Source organism: Phyllobates terribilis, unplaced genomic scaffold, assembly GCF_046119375.1.
Source record: "Phyllobates terribilis strain yellow unplaced genomic scaffold, ASM4611937v1 Scaffold_3__8_contigs__length_932513732, whole genome shotgun sequence".
Classification (NCBI taxonomy): Eukaryota; Metazoa; Chordata; class Amphibia; order Anura; family Dendrobatidae; genus Phyllobates; species Phyllobates terribilis.
The window spans coordinates 515,631,401-515,649,420 of record NW_027362763.1 but is presented as its reverse complement, the minus strand read 5'-3'; the positions used below and the strand labels follow the sequence as shown (position 1 = coordinate 515,649,420).

Here is an 18,020-nt window from a genome sequence, read left to right as displayed (position 1 = left end):
CTCCTCTTCCTTCCTTCTCCCTCTTGCAGGCCTGGGCCTCTGTTACTAGGCCCGCCTCCGGAGCAGAGCTCATGCAGAGCCCCTGCTCCCTGCCACTTCTGCTCAGACTTCTCTGCACTGAACTAAGATGGTGCCCACCTTTTATACTCCCTTCTCAATGCACCCAGGAACTGCTTCCTCCCTGCTCCTGCACTGCAGGGTTCCCCTTCCTCAGTGTTCCCTCCCCCCACTCCAGCCAGGGACAGGGACTGTCGTGCCCATCTCAGGGGCATATTGGTCGCCCTGCCCCACGGCAATGTGGTGTAATGCATGCAGGTGTCGGGTCCTGATCCACACTCCATCCTTATCTGAGAGTGAGATATCACACCTCTGGGTGAGGTGCAATACGTCTGTAGCAACCGAGCCCTCGGTGCTACAGTTCCATTTATCTTCAGCCTAGGTGACGTATTGTGATACAGGGCCGTGATTTTGGCTATAAAAGGGTCCCCTAGACCCCTACCCCAAGCTTTTTAAGAGAATCATATATGGCGTGCCAGGAGACTCTATGGAATGCTTTCTCAGCATCCAACGAGAGTATCTACTTACAAATTTTTAACTGCATCTAGCCCAGGAAATACTTTGTGCCTAGTAGCAGTGTCTGCTAGTCAGCAGATTATCCCGGCTGTTAAGCAAGCTACACCACCTGTAGTTTGGACACTTAATTTTTTCAAAGGAAATGCTTCGGGACCACGGGATACTCAGTGAAGAGCATCAGGAGGCACCCCAAGGCATAGGGGCTGGGACTGGCACTAGGATGCCTTGCGGTGGACAGCCGAGCTCGATCCTTATAAAAGCTTTTTAACTGCAGCAGCTTTAGTGGACGCTACTGGAGCTGGAATTACGCGGCTGCTGGCATGAGACTTGCCCTCCAATAGATCCTTGTAAATGGATTTAAAGTGTATTCATTCAAATTAGAGGGACAATTTAAATTAAAAAGCTTAGAGCTGCCTCCACCACAGGGGGGCTCTCTCGACCCACCAGCGGACAGGCACCAGTATTGGGAGAGGGGGGCTGGCCGTCAGGGTTCACCGCGGCTCTGGCACAAACCCGGCAACACGGAGGTGGCACGGGCAGGAGCGGACTGGCCGTCTCGGCTTCTCACTTTTTGGATTTTAGAAGGGCATGACATGCCTATATCTGTGTCTCCCCCTCCTTTTACTCCTCCACCTCTTTTCTTTTCGCATGACTATATGTACTTGTCACTTTTCCATGTGTTAGTTGTGTCTTCTGAGCAGTTTGTCAGCTTTTGGACACCTTTGAAGGTGTTTTCTATGTGTTTCTATGTGTTTTTGTTTGCCTGCCATTGGTTTTAACGGTGTTCGAAGGTGTTCGACGAACAGTTCGACGAACAGTTCGGCGAACACACGGGTGTTCGACGAACCGAACCGAACTCGAACACTACGGGGGTGGCTCAACACTATTGAAGAGCTGTAGAGCAAGGCCTCATTAAAAAAAATGTTCCCATTTTTAAGGCATGGGTCTCCTATAGTACTAATGCCCATGCAGTGACTGCAAAGGCTGCAAAAAAATTGGATGCACTCCAATACCCCTTTGAAGAGACATAAAGGAGGTTCTCATTAAAAAAAATGTTACCATTGTTAAGGAGTGGATCTCCTATAGTGGTAATGTACATGAAGTGACTGCAAGGGCTGCTAAAAAAAATAGACTCCAATACCCCTTGTAGATGTGGAGAAGGTACTCATTAAAAAATGTTACCATTGTTAAGGAGTTGGTTACCTATACTGGTAATGTCCATGCACTAAGCTCACGGGTTGAAAAACATTTTCCCCTCTGGGGTATACATGAACATACTATATAACTTACAGAATGTTAGCGGTAGGCCTCTAAAAAAATGTCCTACGAGCATCATAAACACCCTTAAAAAAATTATGTGGGTGTTGCATCACAGTCACCCTGGTAATATGGTGGTGGTGGATAAGGAGGACAACAGAAAATGGACAAAATCAGGAAGCATATATCCATGTCTGGGTGTGAAGGGGTGCATGGGAATAGACACCCCTAAAAAAACACTGGATTTCAGTTTATGTTCCACTGCTATCATCCTGTGGTGTTAAGAAGTCTGGCTCAAACCAGCGCTTGTTCATTTGGATAAGTGTCAGCCTGTCAGCATTCCAGCAGTCCCGGATCGCTTGTTTTGAAAGTACTTACACCCCGGTCTACCCCATTACAAATAACATACAACTGGCAGACTTTAAATGGAGTGTAATATTTGGCATGCTCCAAAAAATGTGACGATTATTACCGCAGTTGTGACGCTCGCAAGCCCTGCCCTGGGAAGATGGGGTGCTCGGAGCCGGGTCAGATGTTGAGAACGGGAATGCAGTCGTGGCATGGACCCGTTCCATGCCCAGGGCCGTCACATTGAAAATGGTGTTAGGGCTTTCCCGGTTGAGTGGTAATTGTCGACTACGCCACCTGTGGTGTCTGGTGATGCGCCACCAGCGCCACTACAGTCCGCTGAGGCCTGATGTCATGGCAGCTAAAGTTCTCGCTGCTCCCCACAGGCGGAGCGCGGCCTCAGGGTAGGCAAGGCAGGATGAAGGAGGTAGTAGTAGTAGCGCGGGGAGTGCGGGCACCGCGTCGCGTGGTATGGCGCGTAATGAACAGTCCGGAGGCCATAGGGATGAATTTCCAAGGCTTTACTCACAGTTCTCGTAAGCAGCACAAGGCTTCTCCATGCTCCTCGTGGAGTCCTGCGGCGACCAGGGACGGGGGTCCGACTACCTCCGAGGAAGTCCAGTGTGAGGTAGCATCCCTACACCAGAGTGTTCCTGCACTACAGACTTTACCCCTTCCCGTCTGTGCGTGTGTAGATAGGCCGGGTCTCCCTCTGAGCTCCTCTCAGGCGTAGGGCTCGGGTGGCAATTCCTCTCCATCCGAGGCCCGGCGAGATCCTCAGGGCCTAACCGGGCTTTCCCGTCCTGGACATAGAGTGCGAGGTCGGGTGTCGGGGGCTGGAACCCCTCTCGCAGCCGGAATCCCTCTGAATAGATCAGGTAGGCGAGGACAGGTGGCATGCTCCGCTCCGTCTGCATCCTCCCCGGGACCCATTTGCTAGGGAGCCACACTCTAAAGCTCCCGGACCTTCTTGATCCTGGTCCTTGGCCGGGTTGAGACTTTCCTCGTCTGCAACCTACCTCTTGTCCCATAGATCGGGGTACGAGGGCTGTGTCCCATGCCATGCCGGTGCAGGCCCACACAGAATCTGCGCTCCGGGAGGGAAGTCATTTTACACACAGTAGTTTAGACCGCTTGACAGCCCAAAACCAGCCGAAAGACCAAGATCAAAGATGGCATTCTATTAAATATGAAATTTGAAGTGTAACTTACTAGTGTTCCTCCACCCACACCCACTAACTGGTTCCTACCACTTTGTGTTCCCCAGTCTCCCTGTAACCAGGGGAGCAGCACATAGTGCATACTAGCTCCCTCTGGTGGAAATGTGATGTTGGATGCAAAAGGCTGGAACACAACCATCACACCAGGCTTACCTCAGAGGAGGAACACCACACTCCATTAAAGAAGTGCAGCATTCCTGTGGCGGCCGAACCCTCAGGGGCGCCACACAGTAATATTGGATAACATCTGATGACCACGGTTTTAGGCAGTGGCGTTAGAAATATAAATAATCAGGATTTAGAGCAAAAAAAAATTTAGCCCTGATATCTAGAGCTATGGATATCTGTAACAGCAGCAGACAGATTGTGCAATGGACCCTATTCTCCTGTATACAGTCTCCACACACTGCCTGCCTAACTTCTGCAATCACCAGGATTAATAATATATGCAGCTGGATTAGTCCTTAGAAGGACTGTTAGTTCAGATATATATATATATATATATATATATATATATAGTTGTGGAATACCTACTACCTCACTAATAAACCGTCAATTCTCTTCCTACCTCAGCAGCACCTCTCCCTACTCTGCCTGTCTGAAGGGTAGATTGACGAGCATAGGGTCACCGGGTCTTAAATAAACTTCATGACGCTAAGCGACCAGCTAATCACTGTAATGCCACAATCAATATGGCTGTGGCATTACAGTGAGTGGCAGGCAATCCCTGCATGTTTATTTGCTGTTAAAACAGCGTCAAATTTGCGAGGCAGGGACTCGAGCTCCTGTCCGAGCATCCCGGAAGTACTCGCCGAGCGCTGAGCATCTCGAGTAGTGAGATGCTCGGGCGAGTACAGAGCAGAAGCGAGCACGCTCGCTCATCACTACTATCCATGTTTTTGACAGATAGTCTATGGTATAGTTCACAAGTCCATAATTTTACTTGACCAAGTGTTCTGCGCAAAAGCATGGAAATTTCTCTGATTTTGATCTGAGTGTCAGATTAAAGGGAATCTGTCAGTAGGTTCAACCCTCCTAAGACATCTATATGGGCATATAGGTCATAGGAAGCAAAATAAAATGACAACTTGATATGTGTGATCCGATGTCTTATTCCAGAGAAATCCACGTTTTTCTTTTATCTAAATAAGCTATTCCAGGTTATGGTGCGGAAATTGATTTGCATAGGAATCTGCCCCCAGAGATTATTTTAAATGAAAGGGGGCATTACCAGGGTGAGGTATGTAACGACTGACAGTCTGCTCTACTGATCTACATTTGTCACACTAGTGGAGGCAAATTCTCAAGGAGATGTATGTCCGGCCCATAGATCTTAACAGCATATTTGCATATAAGAAAAATATAGATTTCCCTGGAATAAGACATTGGATAGCAGATATCAAGGTATAATTTTATTAAACTTTCTATGACCTGCATACATATGCAGCTTATTAGGGTTGATCCTAGTGACAGATTCCTATTAAACTCATCGATACAATTCTATAGATTTGTGAAAAATTTTGGACTGTACTCAGATGCCAAACATGTGCTGTCCATTTCTCTGACTGTTTGATAGGGGAAAAAAATAACGTTTGAATAAGCCCTCAGGCTGGCTGTTGTTCTGCCATTGATACAAGCTTTACAGTAAAGTTCGGTCTTCTTAATTTAACTGAGGCATATAAGATCAAGCAAACTACACGAGTTTAATAAATTAAACACTTACATACTGCTGCAAATATAAATATGTATATATATAGTAATGTGCAAACGTCTTAGACCGGTGTCAAAAACATATTATTTTCAAAAATAATAGTGTTAATAGTATATTTTTATTAATTAACAAAATGCAGCTTTCCAGCTGCCCTTGCAACTAACTACCCATAATCCAATGTTCTGTGCCTCCGCTGCATCGCATCTCTGATCCAATGTTCACTCTAGGCTGCGACTTACGGCTGCAAGTAAGTCTGAAACATGTGCAAAGAGCTACAGGGCTTGTACACTGGATGTCCTGGCCTAGAGTGAACACTGTGTTATGACTTCCGGCCCTAGGCTTCGGAGGTCACTGCACATGTGCAATCATCTCGGGGTGAGTATACGTATTTTTACGTGTATCATGTGCTGGGGTCGGGAGAGAACCCTGAGACTAAGTGACACTAAATTTGCAGAGAATAACGTCTCCTCACAGGGAATTTCCTAGAAAAAGCCTCAAAATCAAATTTTGCTCATCTTCTAATCAGATACATTGTATAAAACCATATGCATTTCGGCGAGTAATATAATACATATTCCAAATACTATCATATGCGTGAGGCCTTAAAGACAATGTAGAACTGTTATCTAAAACCTGTTTGCATGGAATACTGGGGTCCTTTAATCAGACTTTAAGAACATGATTCACTAGACTGCTCAAGTAGCAGCTAATTGCACACAATTACAGGGAAGTAAGTAGGTAGATAAAAAATAAACATTTTTAAAATCTGTTTTTTTTACCCTTTTTTAACCATTGTCTCGAATTGTTCCATTTATAACACTGAACTAAACGAAGTTTGCAAATGAAATACGATCCATGGAGATGTTTATTTCAGCTGTTGCTTTTGAGTGTTTATAGCTCCAAAGTTAGAATGGGCTTAAAATATATTGGTTTAACGCAAGGTTCACCTAACTAGGAAAATACCAGCAAGGTTGATACAAACAGTTATTCATTTATTTTGCATTTTAATATATGATAACACACACTGAATCATTGTCTGGTATATATGGCCATTATATGTGCAACACTATTTGATCTGGAGGAAATGAGCACTTCCTTTTGAAGCAAGTGCAGATTGTTACTTAGCTATAAATCTTTTATGTCAAGCCACATGTCAAATAGTACAAAACAAATGAGAATGGTATTAGTAATAGATATAAGAAAATTGGATTTAATAATCAACTACTCAGAACTGCATCATGTGTTGATTATAATAACCCTGTTACATAATGTAGCAGTGTTACTTGCAGTCCTATGTAAAATTGTAGGTAGCAGCATGGAAAGTGTCACTTGAATATTTAAGTACTGCATCGTTTCACAAACATGGCAATGCTATTTTATAGTTGTATTTCAATTAATACTAATATATTAAAGGCATAATAAGGCAAGAATACAAAAGTACAACATAACTTAACCTATTAAAATAAATTATACTTTATACTAAGAGGTCAATAGAGATGATAGAGTCATGTACATACCGTTCACAACGCAGCCCTGTATATCCAGGAGCACATGCATCACAAACTAATCCACGGGTTGGGTCCAAGTGGCAAGTTGGACTAAATCTTTGTTGTTGACCAAAAATGAAACAAGGGAGAAGGAATGAGAAGATTAGAACATTTAGCAGCATTTTTGCATGGACTCTTCAGAATTCATAACTCTGTAAACATGGAGACCCAGAAGACCCTTTCAGTCTTAGACACATTTAGCTTTGGCTGCAGCCAATAGTTGCTGGAATGACTCTACTATTTATGCCGACACTAGATATAGTACAGTGAGTGGCAGCATCCCAATGGCATGTTATGATGGGGCTTACTTTAGACTGTCACAGATCCTGCTCACTAGCGAATAAGCAGGAATGTACAGCTGTTTGTCTGTGCCCTGGAGGACATTGCCAGGATATACTATAAGGCTGAGACTCTATTAAGAGTTTCATTAGAAGTGAAATAATCTGAAACAAGTATCAATATGGACTAGAATATTTTGAAGAAATTTTTTGGACCCCATACAGTGTATATTTTCTTGTTATATAGGTTGCAGTATAGGTGTTTGTTGTAAATGAACTCAGCATAAACATCAATACAGAATATTGGAGAAACTGCTATATTCAGAGAAATATTTTATTGTATTAATATTTATTTATGTGTTATCTTGCTGAAAGTGACCTGGATGCATTCACTGGCTTTTATAAACTTAATAAACTTTGTTCTTTCCACTGGACTCTTAGATAATGCTGCACAGTTGTCTAAAATCAATGCTTGCTGTAGATGTGATCATTTTATAATAATAATAATTATAATAATAATAGTAATAATTTTATGATATTTCTCTGCTAGCTGGCTTTAGTAGGCATAACCTCTATATATAGATACACACTCCATATATATATATATATATATATATATATATATATATATATATATATATATATATATATATATATATAAATATGCATATAATGTATATATCTTGTATATATAATAATATTTTTTTTTCTAAAATGCCAACATATTCCGCAAAGCAAGAGGAGTGAGGTCCATACTCACAAGCTAATAATCTATAAGGAAATAGGGGGGGGCACAGAAGGTAAAATATGCCTGCCCTGTATGGTCCAGTCATTATTACACTAAATAAATAGGGGTATTTAAATAAAGCTGCATGATCCAGTCATCAGACAATATCTGTATAAGTACAGATTCAAAGTGCTAATGAGTACATACAGGGTGTGGGAATAGATGATAGAAGGGACTAGAAGCTCAGGAAAAATTAGGAAGGTAGAACAGGGAAGAATTAGTTTAATGAGAGGAGATGATAAGCCAGTCTAAAGAAATGCATTTTAGAGCACTCTTAAAACTAAGGATACTGAGAATTATTGGAATTGTCTAGGGTAGTGCAATCCAGGGAACTGGTGCAAAACATAAGAAGTCTTGAAGATAGGAATGTGATGTTAGTTTGGATTTTAGAGGATGTTAGTCTTAGGGCATAAATGTCAAACTCTGGCCCACAGGGTGGTTTTATTTAGCCTGTGACACCAGAGCAACCACCCCTATGTGGGGCCCATTATTCTGTATGGAGGACTATGTGGTGCCCATAATACTGTATATAAGGAAATGTGGGGCCCATAAAACCATCAAGAAGGACTATGTAGGTCCCATTATACTGTATGGAGGTCTATGTGGGGCCCATTATTCTGTATGGAGGACTATGTGGGGCCCATTATACTGTGTGGAGGACTATGTGGGGCTCATTATTCTGTATGGAGGACTATGTGGGGCCCATTATTCTGTATGGAGGACAATGTTGGGCCCATTACTCTGTTTGGAGGACTATGTTGGGCCCATTATTCTGTATGGAGAACTATGTGGTGCCCATAATACTGTATGAAGGACTATGTTGGGCCCATTATTCTGTATGGAGGACTATGTGGGGACCATTATACTGTATGGAGGACTATGTGGGGCCCATTATTCTGTATGGAGGACTATGTTGGGCCCATTATTCTGTTTGGAGGACTATGTGGGGCCCATTATTCTGTATGGAGAACTATGTGTGGCCCATTATTCTGTATGGAGGACTTTGTGGGGCCCATTATACTGTATACTGGTTGGCCCATGACTTTGTTCAAGTTTTTCATTAGTGGAATGGAGAGCATGGGTACAGAGGTAGACAGAGATGACTAAGGAGATGTAGGGCAGTGCTGGCACATAGTGAAGGCTTCGGTGTAGCGGCTGGGCAGAAATATGACCCTGGCTGTTGCATTCAGGAAATATCGGAGAGGGGAGAGTTTAGTAAGAAGGAAACCCATTAATAGAGTGTTGCAGCAGTACTCAGATTATATTACAAGTCCAAAGTTTGACACAAAGAATACAAATGAAACAGATAAATAATAGAATAACATTGATTAAACATTCACAGTAAAAACAGCACTAATGAAGAAGGTTTAACATTCACAACTAAAACAACTTAGTGCCACTTTAGACACTACGCTCAGGGATATGTGTACTTTTTTGTTTATTTTTGTTTTTACATAAATTTTGCGTATTTATTGGTGTAATATTTTGTTTATTTTGTGGGGTTTTATTGTTTTTTTTTCAAATAATTTTTCAATCTTTCTCTTAACTGTTTTTTATTTAGTCCCTCTATGGCACTTTGACTTTTATTACTCTGATTAATGGTCCCATGTTTTGCAATGCACTAGCACTGCAATAATGCATGACACCATACACAGATTACAAAGGCAGAACTACTACTAGACCCTGTTTATGGCTGGAGCTAACAGACCACCATACCTGGCACACCAGAACGTCATTGTTTGACCTCCATCTGCCATGACACCCATTGGCTCCCTGTGATTTCATTGTGGGAGTGCAGATGGAGGTGAAAAATGAAGCCCCTCCCTCTCACAACTTTCTAAATGACACAACCGCTATTGATCGTGGCATCTGGAAGGTTAATCAGTCAGGGGTGGTGCGGGTGCTGGCCCTGGCTGTTACTGAATGAGTTTGGCTGTCAGGTGTGCCAAGCTCCCGGTGGTGGTAGTGCGGGTCAGTGTTGATGTTTCAGCACTTCCCACCGATCACGGCAATCAGACAGCGGGCACCGCTAAAATCAACTAACAGTGAAAGTTAAAGTACTCGATGGGTATAATACATCAAGATGCTGGAACAAACACCCGCTCATGACGTACTAAACCTGTAATTTGGCGTTAAGGAGTTATTGTTCTTTATTATCAAATACCATATGTTGTTCACTTGTAATATGGTTATTTGTATTTCACATTACTTTAAAAAGTAATTTTCCATTATTCTATCAATTGTTACAGATGGCCTGATGGAGGTCTAATGACTAAAAATCATTTCACCACTGTCTTTTGTGCCTGGAAAAATCTGTGAATAAACATTTTTTTGCACTTTCCCACTGAAAGATAAAACCTAAGAATTTTTTCTTTATCTTTCTAGTTTTACAATTGTAAAAAATACGTGAATGTCTTTGGGTCCAATACATCAAGACCGATCTTGAGGAGATGTGAAGAAGACAGACTCTCCTGATTCATGAAGAGGCGTATGCCTCTTCATGAATCAGGAGTGTCGAACAAATGGCATACATTACTGTGTGCGCCTAGCCCCGCATCCTACTCTAGCCTCTGCTGGAGTAAGATTTGCATTGAGGAGAAAAAGGAGATGGATGTTTCTGGTTGACCGCGCTGCTGCTGGAAGAGTAATCACTCCATGTTGTGGTAGTATAAAACTGCAGCCTTATTACGTGTTTCAAGTTTGTATCGAACCCTTTTTCAAAAACAGACTACATACAGAGATCAATCCAACAGAGTAGGGTTTAAATAGATCAAGAAGGAAGGTCAATAAGGTGTGGTATACATAAGACCAATTATAAAATAGAATATAAAGAAAAAATATAATATTAATCCCATGACAACTGTTTTTTTTTTTACTATTTAGCTGTAATTGTTAATTCTAAATTAATTTGTTTTATTACTAGATCACCAGCAATGATTACAGTATGTTCTGATGCAGTCACTTGAAGATCGAATTCGTTGCTGATAGAAATTCAAGTACTGTCTTGAATTTTCTTCTTTTTTCGCAATTGCATTCACAATTAAATATCTCTTATGGAAATTTTGTCTTTTATGTATTTCACATGTGTTGTGCTTTTAGTCTTTTCATTATAACTCCTGCAATATTTATATATCTTGTATTCATTTACTTACTTAGTTTTTCTATCTGCGGACATGACTGCAGCAGCTGTATACTCTACACACATACAACTGAGTTGTGACATTCACAACTTGGTCAAGTCAGCACCCCCCTCACGTCCCCCTATCTTTCTCTACACTATACTATATCACCCAATGTGCACTTGTCTCTCTTTTTCTCTTCTTGAAGTAAGATTTGTGACACAGCAAACACCGCAGCTTGTCATGAATTTGATGACCAGTGGTTGCCGCGTCCTCGTCCCATCTCTGTCCACCCATTTTGTCGGAGCTGTTTGAAAATAAAGTGAGAACTCCAAAAGTTGCATAACTATAGCATAGCCTTTACTTGCGCCAAAATTACTTTTCAAAACTTTTAAAGCCGGAAAAGTGGTGCAAAAACTTTGATGAATTGGGCCCAGAATCTTCTAGTTGTACTTATCTTTACAAGAATAATGTGTTGTAACAATTTCCATTTGTTCTTGTTTACTAGTAGATTTTCACAGAAGGAAAATAAATGAATAACAAAGGATTTGCTTATAAAAAATCTATTAGAAATTCATTGGCTGCACTACTTTCCAGTTTGCTACCCAGCTGGCAAAGCAAAAAAAAAGATCAGAGACAGATTCCTAAAGCCTGACATTTTTTATTTGTATTATTGATTATAGAACTGCATTAGGAGAGGTTAAACACAATCATTTAATTTGGCCGTTTAGTAATGTTTACGGGCACCTGCAGCTGTCCTTTTCATTGGTAATGCAGGTCAGTGCATCCTTTCAGCAATGTCTAGGACGTAAATCAATCCATTTGTGTTTGACAAGCACAATAATGAAAAATAAATGTTTGCTCTTCTTAGGTAGCATTTCCTGTGGCATTTATAATTCATAATCCTCTACTTTAGTCTTTTTGTTTGGATAAGAAAATTAGAAAAAAATTGGATGTAAAAACAAGCACGTGTTTTTAGTCAATTATCCAAAAGGTGTCTACCATAATGCATGTGAATATTGGGTAGTGACGAAAAACGTACCAACTGCTACACAGGATCGGAAAACTGGAATATATCATAAATTCATTAACATATTCCTTCATTGAGAAATGCAGTATTTATACAAAAAAAGATTAAATCCAAACATAAGTGGATTATGTTTTTTTAATTATTCTTTTCCTTTTATATTTTGAAGGACATGGCTACAGCAAAGAATATTTACCCTTTGTTTTACTAATGATTGTTTTGTAAGGCTAATGGCTCATGTACATGACTGCTATATGGGCTGGTGTCACACTAATCACAGTAATATTAATAATATATTCCTATTGGTGAGTAACAACTGCTATACTTTAGCGCTATTGATTCATTCCCAGAAAATTAACATCAGCCCCCAGCCGTCACCCTTCCCTTTTCTGATTATGAATATTACGGGAAACCCCACTCCTTTTTTTCCTGTTTTTTTTATTAACAAGTACAGTAAAATACACAACCAAGGTAACTTTAGTTCACGGCCTACAGGTGTTCCAGCAGCTGGAAACGCCAGTAACCTTAAAGGTTTTGTCCAGTCAAAACCGATTAGTCTACAGTCACTCTGTGTGACTGCAATGTTATGCATCTTCCCTTGGAAACCACTGTGTGTTGAGACCCTGGGATCGGAGTGTATGTATGAGTTAGTGCTCATACCCATCACCATAAAAAAACAGTCCGATATTCCTGAAAAGTGAGTGTGATATATAATCAGTGCTTTGCGTATGTATCTTACTGTACATGCAATTTAGTAATACATAATTAAAGTTCTGAAAAAAATGGCATGGGATCTACAGTAATTTTGTTAACCAGCAGAGGGAAAGCAGACAGCTGGTGCTGATGTTTATAGCCAGGAAAGAGGGTAATTCCCATGTAGCTTCCCAGGCTATTAATATCATCTCACAGCTGTACACTTAGCCTTTACTGGTTATTAAAATGAGGGACCCCCAAAAAAATTATGTGGGGCCCCCTGTAATTAATAACCAGCAAAGGCTAGGCAGACAGCTTCAGGCTGATATTAATCACCAGCAAAGTGGCCATGGATATTAGCCCCCTCCCAAACTAAAAACATCAACTCTCAGCTGCCTCTGAAAATTCTGGCACTTAGACTTTGCTCTTCCCACTTGCCCTGATGCAGTGGCAAGTGGGATAATAGGGTTGGGGTTGGTGTTAGCTTTGTATTAGCAGGTGACATCAAACTCAGGAGTTAGTAATGCAGAGGTGACTATAAGACACCCCCATCCCCGGTCTGAAACCAGCGAATCCACGCAGTGCACAGTGGGTGCACTGGGGCGATTCATAAGACTGCAGTTGCACAGAGTGACTGCAGACTTATCGGTTCTGACCAGACAAAACCTTTAAGGTTACTGGCGTTTTCAGCTGCTGGAACACCTGGAGGCTGTGAACTAAAGTTACATTGGGTGTGTATTTTAATGTACTTGTTAATAAAAAAAAAAACAGGAAAAAATGGCATGGGGTCCCCTTTAATTTTCATAATCAGAAGAGGGAAAGCTGAAGGCTGGGGACTGATGTTAATATTCTGGTAACAGACCAATACATTAAAGGTTCCCTAGCTATTAATAACAGCTCACAGCTGTTTTATTAGCATTTACTGGCTATTTCACAGGGGGACCCCAGAAAAAATTTACTTAGGGTCCCTCTATAAAATCTAACCAGAAAAGGCTAAACAGACAGCTGTGGGCTGGTATTAATAGCCAGGGAAGGGGCCATGTATACTAACCACCTCCGAGGCTAATAACATCAGCCCTCAGCTTCCCCAGAGATTGTGCGTCAATAAGATGCACCAAATCTGGCGCTTAGCCTCACTCTTTCCACTTGCCCTGGTGTGGTGCAACTGGGATAATGGGGTTGGGGTTCATGTCAGCCTTGTATTGGCAGCTGACATGAAGCCCAGGTTAGTAATAAAGGGCATCAATAAAACATCCCCATTACTTACCCCATAGTAAAAGTTTGTAAAAAGTCACAGTCTGAAAAAAATCCTTTATTTGAAACAAAAGTCCACCCAGTTTTAATAATTTATTTACAAAAAAAACACAGTTGTACTCGCCTAACACCTAATCCTCTGAAGCCATTGTCCCCTGTAAAAAAACAGAAAATAGAAAAGCAAATTTATACTTACCTAAAACCTAATCCTATGACGATCTCACTTGAAGAATGGTCACATCAGCAGATGTGACTGCTCTAACTGGCTGCCGGCTACACACTGACAGGAGCGTTATTGCTCCCACAGTGTATAGCGCTGAACTTTTTCACGTGGCGGTGCAGTAAGCGAGATCACAGGGGATAACCAGCTGATGAACTCCTGTGATCTCTCTCACGCTAACTCAGTGCTATACACTGTGAGAGAGATCATGCTCCTGTCAGTGTTTAGCCGGCTGCCGATTAGAGAAGTCACATCTGCTGATATGTCTGTTCTACAAGTGAGATCACTGTGGGACACTCTGGAATACTTGGATTATGGTGGACAGGTGAGGGATATGGTGGTTTATTATTTTTACTTTTTTACAGGTGACATGGGCATCGAGGATTAGGCATTAAGGTGAGTTTTAGGGCTTTTTTTAATTTTTATTTTTTACAGGGGACTAGGGCATCAGAGATTAGGTGTAGGTGAGTATAACATGTTTTTTACTTTTATTTCAATATGTATTTATTTATTTAACTTTTTTATTTTGAGCACAAGCGCCCAGTGATGAATGCTCCCATCAGTGGCGCCTGCGCTCGCTGTTAACAGTGACAACAGGCGTGTACTGATGGGGATAATAGTCTCTCATCAGCTGATGCCTGTGACCAGCGGTAAGCTTTTTACTGCGGGTCACAGTCACAGCTGCGGGATCATTCTAACATCTCATAGTGTGATCCCGCAGCGTTGTGAACGGCGGTAACGATGCTTCCACCATTCAGAGTCCCTCTTTCCCCCAGCTGTCACGAAGCGGTGACCGCAGTGAGTAGAGTGGTGCTTACCGCCCGTGCGAGTCGCCATCATGTTTGCATAATGCACAACCTGTTCAAAGTGAAATTTATGAAAAACATGAGGAGACTTAAAAAACCCAAAAGTAACCATTTTTGCAAGTCAACCAGTCACATTTTCAGGTTTTATCGTACATTCACCTTTAATGGTTCTAAAATCTTCTTGTTTGGATCTTCAAATAATGTTTGCTTTTTTTGCAATACATTAAACTTAATTTTATGCTATTTTTATATTCCTCTTTTGGGGGGGCTATAGAGAAGTACTAAATATACAGGTGCTTCTTACAAAATTATAATATCATCAAAAAGTTAATTTATTTCAGTTCTTCAATACAAAAAGTGAAACTCATATATAATATAAAGTCATTACAAACAGAGTGATCTATTTCAAGTGTTTATTTCTGTTAACGTTGATGATTATGGCTTACAGCCAATGAAAACACAACAGTCATTATCTCAGTAAATTAGAATTATTAACAAAAAACACCTGCAAAGGCTTCCTACGCATTTAAAAAGATCCCTTAGTTTGTTTTGTAGGAGATTCACAAGGAGTGGACTGCTGCTGGAGTCATTGCTTCAAGAGCCACCACACACAGATGTATCCAGGACATTGGCTACAAGTGTCGCATTTCTTGTGTCAAGCCACTCATGACCAATAGACAACTCCAAAAGCGTCTTATCTGGGCCAAGGAGAAAAAGACCTGAACTGTTGTTCAGTGGTCCAAGTTGTTTTTTTCAGGTGAAAGTAAATTTTGCATTTTATTTGGAAATCAAGGTCCCAGAGTCTGGATTAAGAATGGAGAGGCACACAATCCAAGATGCTTGAGGTCTAGTGTGAAGTTTCCACAATCAGTGATGTTTTGGGGAGCCATGTCATCAGCTGGTGTAGGTCCACTGTGTTTTATCAAGACCAAAGTCAGCACAGCCTTCTACCAGGAAATTTTAGAGCATTTAATGCTTCCCTCTGCCGACAAGCTTTATGGAGATGGAAATTTCATTCTCCAGCAGGACTTGGTACCTGTCCACACAGCCAAAAGTACCAATACCTAGTTTAAAAACAACAGTATCACTGTGCTTGATTGGCCTGAAAACTTGTCAAGAGGAAGATGAGAGACACCAGACCCAACAATGCAGACAAGCTGAAGACTGCTATCAAAGCAACCTGGGCTTCCATAACACCTCAGCAGTGCCACAGGCTGATCGCCTCCATGCCACGCCGCATTGATGCAGTAATTGATCCAAAAGGAGCCCTGACCAAGTATTGAGTGTATTTACTGAACATGCATTTCAGTAGGCCAACATTTCTGATTTTAAAATAGTTTTTCAAGCTGGTGTTATAAAGTATTCTAATTTAATGAGATAATGACTTTTGTGTTTTCATTGGCTGTAAGCCATAATCATCAATATTAACAGAAATAAACACGTTTTGATGATATTATAATTTTGTGAGAAGCACCTGTATGTTGATTTTTTACTTTTTTTATGACCTCAAAGGGTTACTAACAAACCAATTAAATTTTATTCCTGTTTTCATAGAAATTATTTTTATATATTGGGCATATTTTTTATTCAGGTGGGGGTAGAAACAATGTTTCAAAGTTCTTGTTTCTTTTTTACATATAGTTTTTTTGCTTTTTTATTTTTTTTATTCTTTTTACACATTATGCCCCCAGAAAGTCTAAAAAGAACTTTGTGGGAGAATTTTATCATATTAATGTTTTGTTTTTATTTCTGATTTCGTCTTTAACTGGGGCTGTTATATTATCCCTAGTTATAGGGGAAATTCAGCCTTTTTTCTGCATTGCACAGGTGGCTAGGTCTCCTAGGACCCAGCAGCACCTGTTCCCTCTCTACACTCAGCATTCACGATAACAATGGATCCAGAGAATGAACCACTCTACTGATCTGTACACAAAACTGATTCAACATTGTGTATACAATGGTTGAGACATGCTAATGAACCATGTTTGCCTTTTTTGTGGGGAATCTGGCTGTGTAGTATAGCCGGATACTCATCCCTACAAATGCATGATCTCTTGAATGCTGCTTACTCGGTTCGAACTTTTATAGTCTATGAGAGGTTCATAGCTTGTTAATGTATATACTATGTGTTGAAAGTTATATAGTTGGGAGTTTTTTTAGCGCGAAAACCTCTTTTACCTCTTCATAACATTTGCTATACATGTACAGAGCAGTGGGAAGAGTGTTCCCGCAACCCGTCATATATGTACGGCGTGACAATCGCACCGCCTTACTAGCAGTGCCAACTAAATCATCAGCTGGTATCAGCTGTATATCATAGTTGACACGCTGCCACTCTGATGCCACTGTCAATAGCGACCTGCTTATAACACGATTGCCACTGCATCATGTCGATGGTGCCCATGATGACCCAAGCCAAATAATAGCTGCAAGGTCACCCAGTTATGATGGCTTGCAACCTGACACACCTTCTTCCTGTGTGTGATTGACAGATCTAATACCCTGCAATGCAAAAGGAAGTGTGATCTTTTAGCCTCCGTCTGGCCGGCATGAATTTGTGTAACTGTGTAGGAAAGCGCAGCAGATTGAAATTTCCTATACAGGAGGACACTGCAAAGAGATTTATTCCATGCACTTTACATCTCTTTACAGTGCTTTAGGATGCACCCTGACAGTGCACAGTGATGGACACATACCTCCCGAGCATATGCACGCGTTTGTGTAACTGTATAGGAAAGCGCAGAAGATTGCATTTTCTGATACAGAAGATTGCTCTCAGTGGGAAAAACAAGATAATCTTGTAGTTAGGACACCTTTTAATGGTTAAATTTAACATCCCAATGTTAAAAAATTATGTGAAGCACCTGTGGGTTTGATATGCTCACTTCAGCCCTAGATTAAGTCCTTGAGGGGTTTAGTTTTCTAAATGGGGTCATTTGTGGGGGGTTACTGCTCTTCTGGCAGAACAAGGGCTCTATAAATGCAGCATGGTGCTCGGAAACCATACAAGCATTGTCTGCTTTCCAAAATGTCCCTCCTTTCTTTTTGAACTCTACTGTGTGCTTGAACAGTAGTTTTACCCCACATATGTGGAATAGGCGTAAAAATGCTCACCACAAAATGCTCACCAAAGCCCTAGACAAATTCCTTGATTGGTGTCGTTTCCAAAGTTGGGTCACT

The 18,020-nt window shown here is 41.1% G+C and overlaps 1 protein-coding gene across 6 annotated transcripts in view; it reads right to left on the bottom strand.

Annotated features, from left to right (window-relative positions):
• LAMA2 (laminin subunit alpha 2) overlaps window positions 1–18,020 on the bottom strand; it is a 1,447,346-nt gene that overhangs the window by 739,234 nt on the left and 690,092 nt on the right. For all 6 annotated transcript variants that reach the window (XM_073676060.1, XM_073676058.1, XM_073676059.1 and 3 more), the window contains exon 18: window positions 6,627–6,713. In XM_073676060.1, coding sequence (XP_073532161.1) covers window positions 6,627–6,713 — 87 coding nt within the window. The remainder of the gene's footprint in view (window positions 1–6,626; window positions 6,714–18,020) is intronic.